The 12,385-nt window shown below is 41.3% G+C and overlaps 1 protein-coding gene across 2 annotated transcripts; it reads left to right on the forward strand.

The window, feature by feature from the left end:
* Positions 1 to 2,950: 2,950 nt before the first annotated feature.
* On the forward strand, positions 2,951 to 12,279 carry dpf2 (double PHD fingers 2). 2 transcript variants are annotated; one of them, XM_070983749.1, is made up of 12 exons: positions 2,951 to 3,015; positions 4,773 to 4,933; positions 5,173 to 5,280; positions 5,405 to 5,583; positions 5,674 to 5,766; positions 5,879 to 5,957; positions 6,678 to 6,719; positions 8,694 to 8,831; positions 8,936 to 9,067; positions 9,192 to 9,304; positions 9,390 to 9,471; positions 9,574 to 12,279. In XM_070983749.1, the coding sequence occupies exons 1-12, from the start codon at positions 2,984 to 2,986 to the stop codon at positions 9,654 to 9,656; spliced, it is 1,242 nt and encodes a 413-aa protein (XP_070839850.1). In that variant the 5' UTR covers positions 2,951 to 2,983; the 3' UTR covers positions 9,657 to 12,279. The 2 variants fall into 2 exon arrangements, with proteins under 2 accessions (XP_070839850.1, XP_070839851.1); XM_070983750.1 differs by lacking the exon at positions 6,678 to 6,719 and having other exon boundaries at positions 2,965 to 3,015.
* Positions 12,280 to 12,385: the final 106 nt, after the last annotated feature.

Genomic DNA, 12,385 nt, shown 5'->3' on the forward strand with positions numbered 1-12,385 from the left:
GTCAGTTGACGGCACCTGGAACAAACTGACTGCCTTGTCTTGGCACTTTGTATCTTGGGAATGTGACGGAGCTCCTAGTTCAAGTAGTCTTAAACTAAGCTACGATCCAGGAGCAATGCTAATGAGGTCATTGCATACATAAGTGAGCCAACGCAGTTATCGTACATTGTGCACAATTTCGAATGGAGGAGTCATTCTTCCCCAGTGGATGAGCTGTTTTTAAGTGACAACTGCTACCTTTTCTCTGCTCTGTGCATCAGACACAGCATTCAGTTGATATTGGCGAGTTCAAGTTTAAAGGTCACACAGTGTATTTTCTTATCAGCTCATTTGAATGTGAATGATTCAAATTAGTTTGGCCAAATTGGTCATGTGAAGCAAAAATATTTCTCATACTTGACATACTGTACACGAGCTCTCTCTCTCTTTCACACACACTCACACATTAATACTGTACTGTATATTTAATGCAGAATGACCCTGGCAATCCAGTCTTGTGGAAATGGTCCTCAGCTGGCTGTGATTCAATGTTGCATATGGCATCCTTTTAATATAGCATTGTGCTACTGGTGAGCTTTGACCAGAACATGGAAAGTATGTATTATTGATGTCAAAGAGATGAGTTTTTGGTTATGAGAGTACTTGAAACAATGGAGTACTTAATGAAGAAAAAAAGACAACTTTTACTTGTTAAGTATTAGATTTGAATGAAAACAGACTGGTGACAATTTGAGCTTCCTTTTTTAGAAGAAGGCAGGATATTTGCTGTCTAGCGGGAGCTTGTATTTTTTCATCCAGTGGTCTGTCTTGCAGCATTTGATAAGCCTGTCCACCTACCTTCATTTCTCATTACTTTTGACGAATGTCTGTTCCTTCCTCTGTAATTCAGAGTTGTTAATACCACTACTATTATTAATTGCTATTATTACATTATTGCTACTGTTGTTACTATTACTACTACTGTTACTAATGCAACTTATTGCAAAAATTATAACTGCTGTCCATTTTCAGGTATGTGTCTGTAATACCAGACCCTTCCACACGATGTCAGTGTGCTGTGGAGCATTTTCATTACAAATCGAAAATACTGTTTGTTGACTTGTGTATCTACATCTAATATTAGGAATAATAAAACATGGTTTAATCAGAAATGTGACATTGTTTTGACATTGTTTTTTTTTTTGTATAAAAAAGGCTAGCCACTGCTCTGGCTTTGAGTCTATCAGATGCACAGGAGAGAACAAGCTGGATATTTAATCATTATGGTCACTTGATAAACCCAGAAAATGCAGATTTTTCATCCATGACTCAAATTGTTCAATTTTGTATGAAAATATATCTAAAATCAATGTGGTAAAAACAGGATTTCATAATAAAGTGTCTCACTTTGGGGTGGCATACTATGCTGAAATTATTCTGTGCAGTTTAGTATTGTGCTTCCATAAAGTTTGGGAGCTCACAAAGCCCAGGTTAAAATAAGAATGGTCAGAAATATGCTTCAGCCTTCATGTGGGTCAGCATCTAACATCACATCTAACAGAGAGCTTGCAGACATTATACAAATGTTTCCACGGGTGGTGCTCCCTATGATCAGTACACTGAACCTTGTGATTAGAATCAGTGGAGTTTCCCTTTAAAAATGTATGATGAGCAAGACCAGTTATCCCCCCAATTGAAATAATCAAAACACCAGATGAAGAAATATCTTTTTGAGGAACGATGTTGTGCCCCAACACCTGAATAAAACACTTTGTCAGTTTTTTTTCTTTCATTTGTCACCCATCAGTACAGCTGTTGTTTCAAGTGAATTGATAAACTACAGTTAAAATGTCAGCTACAAGAGAGCAAAATAGGCTTGTAATTTGAAGATAAAATCCCCCAAATATTCTTTATAGCAGCTAAATCTGTGTGTTCACATATTACCACAGTAGTCCACATGTGAAAAATAGATCCTGCAGTATGGGTGTAGAGGATGTGGGAAAGATAGTTGCTGCAGTGCTGCCATTAAGAATGAATTAATGATGCAACTGCAGCAAATGAGGTCAAGGATGATCGAGTAATGACTAACGTACAGTAGGCTTGTGATGAATCAGTGGATGCTGGGAAGAATGTCATCATCTGAAGAGCAGAGCAAACCCTCTGAGGGTTGTTAAGAGAAGCCTGAGTTTCATCACAGTGTGTTTAATCTCTCTTGTGGAGGCTGAAAAATGAAGAGGATGAGGATGGTGGTCAAAGACCCCAGAAAATAATGAGCCAGCAAGATAACGTAATCTAAAAGTTTATGTTGGGAAAGGGGTTTAGGAGGAACATCTCCTCCACATATTTCACATATTTTAGGCACTGAAGCTTGGCCTGTGCAATTTAAATATGAGACATGAAAAGTCAACAAATAAAACATATTTAGGTGTGAAGCCCAAGCAAGTCTTGGGCTTCACACCTTGACCAAGCAAGTTTATCTTTCAGATAAACCTGCAACTAGGGATTTGGTTGTGAATATAAACGTAATTTGGTAACAGTTCCAGTTACTAAAAACATTAACAAAAGCTGTATTTTATCCAAACATCCCTTAAAACCAGAACCCTGAGACTGTGACAGCTAAGTGGAACTGAGCCATCATTAATTTTTAGAATTCACATTAATGTTTTCCCTACTGTGACATGTTTAAATGTCATCCATGAGAAAGGTTCAGGGTTTAATTTTTCCTGCCCTAACAGGACAAAGTTGAACACATTCACAGAGTCCTCGAGGTTTTTGCTGTTGCTCTTACTGTAAAATATTTTGTGTATGAAGTGTACTCTATTACAAATAAAATGTTATGGGGTAATTTATTTTTCTTATGCAGTTTTGTATGATAAATATCTGGCAATGTCACAGCGCCACCAGTAGGAGACGCTAGGTGTCACGTCCCCCGTTCTATCTGCCTACAAGTCCGTACGGAGGGCATACATTACCCGGAGCCACTTTCCCCGTGTATGAAAGCAAGATGGCAGCTGTTGTTGAGAATGTTGTCAAACTGTAAGTGTTGGACTTTTCTTCATACCTTACTCCTGAGTAGTTGACACACATCGCGGTCACTTCGTAACGGCTGTGTGACCGCACAGTCCCTGACCGTGTCTCTAGCTAGCTTAGCAACATTTCCACTGAGTTAGCTTAGTAAGGTTAGCCAACGTTGTCGGAGCGTCGTGTGTTCACATCCTGGAATGGAAGTGTAACGTTAAGTTAGCAGACACGCAGATGACGCTTCTGAAACACGAATCACGAGACCGTGTAATAGAACATCCGTCAGTTTGTATATATATATAGTTATGGAGATATTGTGGTTACTTGTTGTGTGTTTCTGGCCAAGCGGATACCGTGGTGCTAACGTCTGTTGAGTAACGTTACAGCAGCTAGGTGGCTCACGCGCTAACAAGCTAAAGGGAGTAATTGTGGCCAACGTTGTTAGCGGAGGCAGGAGTGCTGTGGGCGACTGGCCAGCTAGTTCAGAATGAATGAAAGACTGGCCTTGAAGATGTCCCCTTTCACATTGAGACCCCGGCGTTAGAGCCACTGTAGCTGTCACATTTCTAACTCACGTATAGAAACTCTGTGTAAGTGTTAAGCTAAAAGTTTTCAGTGACCCTTCCCGTGCCCGTTTGTACTAAAACGTGCTTCTATTTCCGTTGCCTTTACTTTGCGAAAAGTTCGTTGCCCAGGTGGTTGATGCTAGACGTTTTACGCAATTACAAGTAATTGGCTTAGCCCTTAGTAACCATGGTAACATATGAATGCATGAAAACTTTGCTAAGACCTAATTAGATATAGAAGAAGAAGCTCTCCTCTAAACTCAACTTTTTGAGCTTCTTATATTCTATTTGTGTGGCTTTTTGCCAACTCGTGAATGAAATCCTGTCGAAGAAATGTAAAATTATTCAGTCTCAGTGGAAAACCGTATTAGGAACATTACGAAATAATATTCATGGTGTTGAAATGAGAAATATTGACATAGATCGCAACACCTCACATTTTTGGTTGTTTAGTAGTTTTATCTGTTAGAAACAGTCAGTTTTCCACACAAAAGCCTTCAGGTTTTGGTTTAGTCTTGACCAAATAGCAGGTAGTCAACAGTGACAGGTTTACCACCCAGAATACAGAATTATTCTGCCTTTACAAGAAATAAAATGATGACATTGGTTGGTTTAAATCTGTGAACAGCTGCTTTAAACCTCCGCACAACTAGATGATATACTTTCATTTCATTCATCAAGACACAACTGCTCCAACTGTAACTAATGTTAATGTAGTTGCACTGACATTCTCAAAAAAATTGCAGCTGTTGGATGACAGCGCTGTTTGTTAATTTCCCTTTTTTTCTCTGCCACTCAGGGATCTTAAGAACCAGTAAGGTCTCTGCCATGAGCCTGTTTGTCTAAGCTGTGTTTGTACAAGCACAAAGAACAGTTTGAGTATATTTATGTTGTAAACACAGCACACTTGTGACTGTGCTGACTACTAAGCTCTTTGTTGTTGATGTACCAACAAAAGAGCACCTGCTGTTGTACGTTCACTAATGATTTTTCTGAATTACAAAGACATTGTCCAGTGAGTGTGCTGTTTTTCTAAGGTGGCGGCACAACGGAGCAAGGCCGCAGCTCTCTAAGCTAAACTAACAGAAAGGTTTGAAAGTTTGAAGCAAGCCTGCTTTGGTTTGAAATAGATGCACCTGCTGATTTTTGCCTTTAAACCACAATAAGCCAAATAATCAGAATCTGGCTCTGGTTTTATTGTGTCAGGCTGGGAGAGCAGTACTACAGAGATGCCATGGAGCAATGTCACAACTACAATGCCAGGCTCTGTGCTGAGAGGAGTGTCCGAATGCCGTTCCTCGACTCTCAGACCGGTGTGGCTCAGAGCAACTGCTACATTTGGATGGAAAAGAGACACAGAGGACCAGGTGAGACACACATATGTAGTGTGTCACAACACACACTCTCCTCGTGTTCTCCCAACAAGTTCACACTCCCTCCATGATTGAAAATGAGAATGCTAAGTATTCTAACATGCCAGAGATTATTTTGAGGAAACTGAAGTGCAGATGCGGATATTTCTTTCCCAGTTTGTCAAAAAGCTGACAAGTTCTGTATTAAAATGGATTCAGTGCTATGTCGATGGATCTGTTGTGATGTTCCTCAGGCATGGCTCCAGGGCAGCTCTACACCTATCCATCCAGGAGATGGAGGAAGAAACGGCGATCTCATCCTCCAGAGGACCCCCGACTTATCTTCCCCCCTGTCAAGACAGGTACCAGCTCACCCTCCATGTTACTGTGTCAGTCTTTAAAGAACAAAAGTTGTTAAAAAAAAATAAAAAAATTAATGAGAGGTTTTCGCTCTGAGTGTTTTGATTTGTGGTTCTGTTTTAACAGAGGTAGAGATTGGCCTGAAGAAGGATGCTGTGTTATCTGCGGATGGCAGCAGCCTGGAGGCCCTCCTGAAGGGCGACTCCTTGGAAAAACGGACCACAGCAGAGCTCCGTGGGTCTGAGGAGGATTCAAACCAGAGTGACTACACCGGAGGCCTCAACCCAGCTGCTCGGATCAGAAAGGTTCTTGTTCTCAGCATAAGGAGTCAAGAAAATGATTCGACTGTCCAGTTATTTGCCTCCTTTACTCATTGCATCATTGTTTCAACATAGAGAATCCTCGAGCCAGATGACTTCCTGGATGACCTGGATGATGAAGACTATGAGGAAGACACGCCTAAAAGAAGAGGCAAAGGGAAGGGAAAGGTAAATAATTGCTGTGTACATGTCTCAAAAGTCCATACTAACTCGGTCTGTGTGTTTGTGTGTGTGTGCGCTCCAGCCTGTCTGTCAGCTCTAATAGTGTCTCTATGCTCAGGGTCGAGGAGTGGGCAGTACCCGGAAGAAGCTGGATACAGCAGCACTGGAGGACAGAGACAAGCCGTACGCCTGTGACAGTGAGTCCTGATGGGGGAGAGTAGAGCATGTAGGGCTGGGTATCATTCAAATAAAACCCAACCCCATCTCTGAGCGCAACATAGTGTTTGTCCCTGCATGCCTCTATGACGTGTAATGTTAGACAGTGAATCACCAGCGTTGTTAAATCTTGATGCATGCTGCAGAGTTATTTGGTCACCGACGTGGATGAGATTTATCTTAGATGCTGAAATTTTTGGTTCTTGATAGCATCGGAGACATTCAGTCGGTGCCATAAAAGTATTGAAGTTCGGTACCCAGCCCTAAGAGCATGTGAGCTCAGGTCAGAGCAGAGCGTCACTGCAGATGTTACGAGCTGTAATGTTCATAATCTTTTTCGTCCTCTCTCTGATCTGTTAACGTATGCCATCTTCTTTCCGGTCTTTGTTAGACTTCCCTAAATCTGATATTTATGAAGCTTATATAGGCTCAGCTGTCTTTTTTTGTTTGGCATTATGATATCACACATTTCTTTCCATGGGTGGGGGGCGGGCGGTGGGGGTTCTTTCACTTCTTTTGTGTTGTCAGACTGTGTATCTGTACTGCTTGATGTTTTTCCTCTTTTGTGCAGCATTTTCACTTTCAGCTGCAGTTCTCAGTAGTGTGGCGCTGACTGACTGATTGATCCTCTGTCGGTCTGTGAGCCTATTTCTCTGAGTCTCTGTCTGTGCTCTCTCTTCTCCCCCTCTTCTCTCTTTCAGACACTATCAAACAAAAGCATATTTCAAAATCTTCTGAAAGAGGTATATTTCTCTCATTCCTTTTTACTCCAGTCTGTTTTGTCTTTTGTCTTCACTGCCTGTTTTCGTTTTCCGTTTGCATTCCCACGTAGATTTGCTCTCTGTAGTTCAGTTCAGAGGGTAACTGTTTTGCTCTGCACAGTTTACTTCAATGTAATTCACTAGTTGTAGAAAAGGTTAAGACCATGTTATTAAACACCCCAGTTAAATGTAATCAGCCAAAGATATGAACCCTCTCATCTTAGAAAAGATAAGCTGCGGCCTGTCAGAGTAATTCTTTCTCCTCAGTCTGGCCCTGAAGTTCCCACAGATTTAGATAAGCTAGAAGCTGGAGCCTGCTGCTGTTTTTCTTTACGCTGTGCGTTGTCTTTTGTCTCGCTAGTCAGTGTGTGCCGTTGGACTGCATTACAGTTTTTTTTCTTGCTTTCCCCCCCTTTATTCCTCTTTACCACCTCTGCACCCTGTGATGTCTCATTCCACGTTACATGTTTTAGAGTGAGCAGCTACTTTGGTTTTGAGTCAGTTCGTCGCCTGTTTGACCTTTTGAGGGAGTATTTTTTAGGTCTTTCTGCCACTGCACACAATCACCGGGCATGTGACAAGCTCTGTTTTTAGCGACTTTGCTAAGATGCTCTGGACCCAAAGACTCCTTAAGATGTCAGTTGAAAAGAACGGTTGGCCTTTGAGGAAATGAAAAGGAGAGAAGGCATGGAAGTGAAAGAAGAAGTACTTTGTCTTTGGGTGTTATCTTATGACAGACCTCACACACCCCCTGTGACAACCGATGCTTACAGTGGCATCTTTGTCCTTCCTAAATCCAGTAAATCCTCTTTACACAATCCCATTTGTTTCCCGTACCCCACTGATTAATAGACTGTAAGTTCAGATCAGCAACATTAATATTCAGTGCAGTATGGAGCCTTTGTTAACATATTTTTAACATCAATCTACAGGGACCATTTACACTCAGATTTCATTTTGAGAGAGATGGGTGTGTAAAGTCAAATGAGACGAAACAATAGCATTTATTAGTTCAATTCTGTGTCATGTCATCATTGGTCAAAGACTGCTGAAGTAGTGCTTGTCGTAAACTGAAGGGAAAACCGTTGTTGGAAAGGTCACACACCTGCAGCTACTCAGCATCTCATTCACTAACTGCAGATGTGTGGTGTTTGGAGTGACTGAGATCTTAATGCTGTGCTTACATACATGGCAACCACAGAGCTCCAACTAAGAGGTCCTGATGACACATGTCATTGCCTCAGCACATGTTCTCCATATTTCTTCATCATTCTTCCCTCCAATATATCATGTCATTGTGTTGATCCAGATACAAAACAGGAAGCAGTATGAGCTACTTACTTTTTTATAAGTTTTTTTTTTTTTTATTACTTCTATGGAGGAAGCTTTAGTAACAGCTGTGTGCAGCTTTTGCAGTATCGTGATGTACGATAGCTTAGCTCAGTCTGAGTGTGTTCTGCTGGTAGCAGCTAATGTTGCCTCAAGCAGAGATCAGTAGCGGGCTACACAGTTGGAGTATTGTTCCCTCTAAAGATACAGGGAAGATATTGCATAGATCTAATTATCTGAATTTATAAAGTGGGATTATGTTTGCTTGCATTTCCTTTAAAGTCTGCAGATAAAGCATTACAGACATTCTGGAGACTGCTCATGTACAGTATAAAAAAATTCTATCCTAAACAGGAAACTGTGTCACTGAATTCTCTGATGCTCCTCATACCACCATAAAAGACACTAAATACAACAATTTGGACGATAGAAGTGATCCAGTTTTTAGATGTATGTATGTCTGCTCCTCTCCACCTGACTATTAATATCTTGTGGTCAGAAGTAGAAGTGATTGCAGCAATAAGAATTGTGACCCCCCCCCTTTTCTCCATTGACGTTAAGAGTAATGGAGTTGATCAGTGCATTCTTTGCTTTCATACACGTTGTGTTTTCTGGTTTTGGTGGCAGTCTGTGGGAAGCGCTACAAGAACCGTCCCGGCCTGAGCTACCACTACGCCCACTCCCACCTGGCTGAGGAGGAGGGTGAGGAGAAGGAAGAGATGGAGATCAGCGAGCCTGCCCTGCCGCTGCCAGAGGAGCCTAAAAGTAAGAGATCTTCCTCTGTCATCAGAGATTTCACTGTTCGATTAATGGGTTCAATACAGAGCCGAACACTGAAGCTCTCTGGGTGGTTTCATCTCGTTTCTCAGCCCCAAAGAAAGGCCCAGACGGTCTCGCGTTGCCTAATAATTACTGTGACTTCTGCCTGGGAGACTCCAAAACCAACCACAAGACTGGTCAGTCAGAAGAGCTGGTGTCCTGCTCTGACTGTGGACGCTCAGGTGCGTTAGAGGCAGTTGGCTTCTGGAATAGAGTAGCAGCAGGAAACAAAACTCATACTTATGCAGCTGTAAGAATAGGACTCTTTGCAGCCAAGTGAAGTGACAAACATGATTGTACACGCAGGCCACCCCTCCTGCCTGCAGTTCACTCCTGCAATGATGGCCGCTGTGAAGACATACCGCTGGCAGTGCATAGAGTGCAAGTGCTGCAACATGTGTGGCACCTCAGAGAATGACGTGAGTGTGCCAGCATTCAGATATTGTGTGTATTTTGGTTTGCGCAGAGTGCTTAAGTGCTCTTGTTGTCCCATTTTTTTTTCAGGATCAGCTTCTGTTCTGTGATGACTGTGACAGAGGCTATCACATGTATTGTCTCAACCCACCCATGTCTGAACCACCAGAGGGTAAGTTCACCACTTGTGGTTGCATTCTGTCTTTAGGTGTCAGGGTTGTCAAGTTTCAAACGTCTCTGACATTGATAGATTCTCTGTTATTTTGGCACTCAGGGAGCTGGAGCTGTCATCTATGCCTGGACCTCTTGAAAGACAAGGCATCCATATACCAGAACCAGAACGCCCCGCCATCATGATGGCTGCCTCCCCCTGCACACTCACATCACCGAACCGTCCCATAGCAGTATGTTTTACCCTACAAGATAGATGATTAACACCCCGATGAGCTGACCATGGAGGGAGTGTGTTCAGAACAGACAATACATTGTGAAAGGGGAATTATCCCTCACCAAACTGGCCTCACTTAGCTGCAGATATGACTGTTGCACAGTTCCAAGCTCAGATTTAGACCCCATAGATTTTTATTTTCACCTCTTTGCCACATAACTGGTTTGAGCAGTACTAAATTTCAACAAGACACATAGCAGAAATAGCCAAAATCTGACTTCCTGTTCATGTTTTTTACACATGCGCCTACACAAAGTTGCTAAAACCTTGTCTATCCTGCAGTGTATGACTTTATGACTAGAGCAGAAATAGAGCTTGGAATCAAGTAGCATGCCTATGCTTGCTCATCGTAAACAAAAGAGACATTTTATAATATTTATATATTTCTATGGTATATAATAGTGTTGAGTATGTACAAATTGGAAAGAGGATTGGTCATGTAATGGTCTTTTTCTTAGTGCCCATCTCATCATTGTGGAGAAATCCACTACCACATTTTCTTTTATGGCACTGCTGATATTTGGTGATTCACTCGATGAGAGTCAAAAGATCTGCTGAGACTGTAAATGATTTCCCATCTCATCCACTGCCACTGGCACACACTGAAAACAAAACCGGAACTATGAATAGAAACCCTGACTTGCTTGTCAAAGTCGCTCCAAAGTCTGAAGGACTTCAGGGGTGGCAGGTTAGACTCAACTCTCGTTGTTGACTCTTTTGTGCCGCTGGAGCTCGAGAGGATGCATAATGTGCATGTTTCATTCAGACTGTGGGGCCTTTTTGACAAAACTGTCAGCTTTTTGCTCTCTTCTGACGACTGCATAGACACAATTCAGACATGATGCTGATACTTGTGGTAATGTAATGATAATTATTCTAGTCAAATTAAAAACAAATCCTACTTGCATTATCAGCCAGATAAAGGGATAAAGAGCCTTCATCACTGTGTTCTAGCAGTTTACTGATCGTGCACCCTATCCAATATCTGTTGATGTTGTGACACCACTAGATTATTTTATTGTAATTGAGGACTATGCGACCTTGCAGATGGTGGTCACTTGCTGACAATGTTAAAGCAATATAAGAGCTCCTGTAGGATGCTGGGATGACGGGCACTGAGCCACTTTAGGCTCTGTTGGCGGATAACGTGCGATACTGTAAATTTTCTTTCTGGGAAAATGCTATTACAGAATGGGGACTGTGGCAGCAAATATGGTTAGCTCCATATTGTAAAAAAGATTCTAATGTGTATATGTATAGACCTATGGAGAAGCAGCTCTTTTTGTTACTGCTTTCGTAGTTTCATTATGCAATGGTTTCCTTCTGTGGCAAGGCTAAAAGAAAAAGTCTGGCTGAACTGCTAATGCAGTCACTTTACCTCAAACAGAAACAGTATTTAAAGGGTTTGACTCATGCTGTTGATAGATGGGACAATGGCAGCGGGATGAATAGTAATGACAGCTGCAGTGTCTGCTTCAATAACTGCATATTCTACAGGTAAACAAGTGCATGCTCAAATAAGTGTTTGCACTCTCATATGCTACGTAGTCCTCTCAGCGTTAGGTCGGCAAAGGTGTTGGGAAGTGGTGTAATATAAATTAACCATGCTATCATGTCGTTTCACTAGCCAACTAACAATTACTAAAGCATTACACGAGTATAACTTGGTTTATTTTCTCATCATGTTTAAACTTAGTTATTTAGAGACCGTGGCTACTAGAATATTTTGCTGGTTTTTGTATTCATGGATGATGCTTGCGTACCTGATGTGTGGAGACTTTTTGGGAATTAAGTGGAGGTTGCTTTCTAGTTAATCCTGTGATCCAGGTCTCACCCGAGCCGCTCTCTTCCAAAGCTTGAAACAAGACGCAAAGCCCATAATGTGATTAAGAGGCAAATTGTGGAGCTGCTTCTTCAACACTGAATGGTAAAGTAATGATGGACCCAGTGTGCACCTTCTGGGCTGCACCAGCCATAAAGAAGAAGGAAATCCACCCGAGGGTTGCAATCCTGATGTATGGTATGACTCAATGATTATCAAAGTTTTTCACAAAATAAAATGTCCTGACAGAAATGAAACCTGAAACCAAAGCATGTTAGTTTACATGTCAGCGCTAAAGCATGTTAAATTAACTCCTAAATGAAAAATAACATCAGCTGTGATCTTTTAAAATCATGTCCTATAATTAGATTAGGTAGAATTCAATATATATATATTTTCAATAACACTAATACAGTAGATTTCAGTACTGCAAATAAGGTTTTCATACCATGTTATACCGTGAAACCGCTGCAACCCTAGTCCACCTGTTGTCATACTAGGATTATGTATAATTATGAATTTTTTTTCTATCAGATTATGGTCTTCTGGTCTCTAGCTTTGGGAGAGAATTTTTCACAACATGTTTAAACCAAGGTCATAGGTTTACATCATAGGTGAATTCTCTTATGGTGGACTTTGATTTGGATTGTGATGGAATGTTTTATTGTACGAAATTTGTCTTCAGGAAAATAAAATACTAGGCACTATAACCTGCTGCTGTTTGGTTTCTCTTTTTTTGTCTTCCTCATTGAGCATTTGACAACAGCATTTGAGAAATTAATGATGGGTTGGGATAATAAATGAAGAAATAATATA

The sequence above is a fragment of the Chaetodon trifascialis genome, chromosome 16 (genome assembly GCF_039877785.1).
Source record: "Chaetodon trifascialis isolate fChaTrf1 chromosome 16, fChaTrf1.hap1, whole genome shotgun sequence".
Lineage (NCBI taxonomy): Eukaryota > Metazoa > Chordata > Actinopteri > Chaetodontiformes > Chaetodontidae > Chaetodon > Chaetodon trifascialis.

Coding starts and splice junctions, on each gene's coding strand:
- dpf2 (XM_070983749.1), top strand. CDS start 2,984: ATGGCAGCTGTTGTTGAGAATGTTGTCAAACT. Junction 5,584..5,673: donor CAGCTGCTCGGATCAGAAAG/GTTCTTGTTCTC, acceptor GTTTCAACATAG/AGAATCCTCGAGCCAGATGA. Junction 5,767..5,878: donor GAGGCAAAGGGAAGGGAAAG/GTAAATAATTGC, acceptor CTCTATGCTCAG/GGTCGAGGAGTGGGCAGTAC.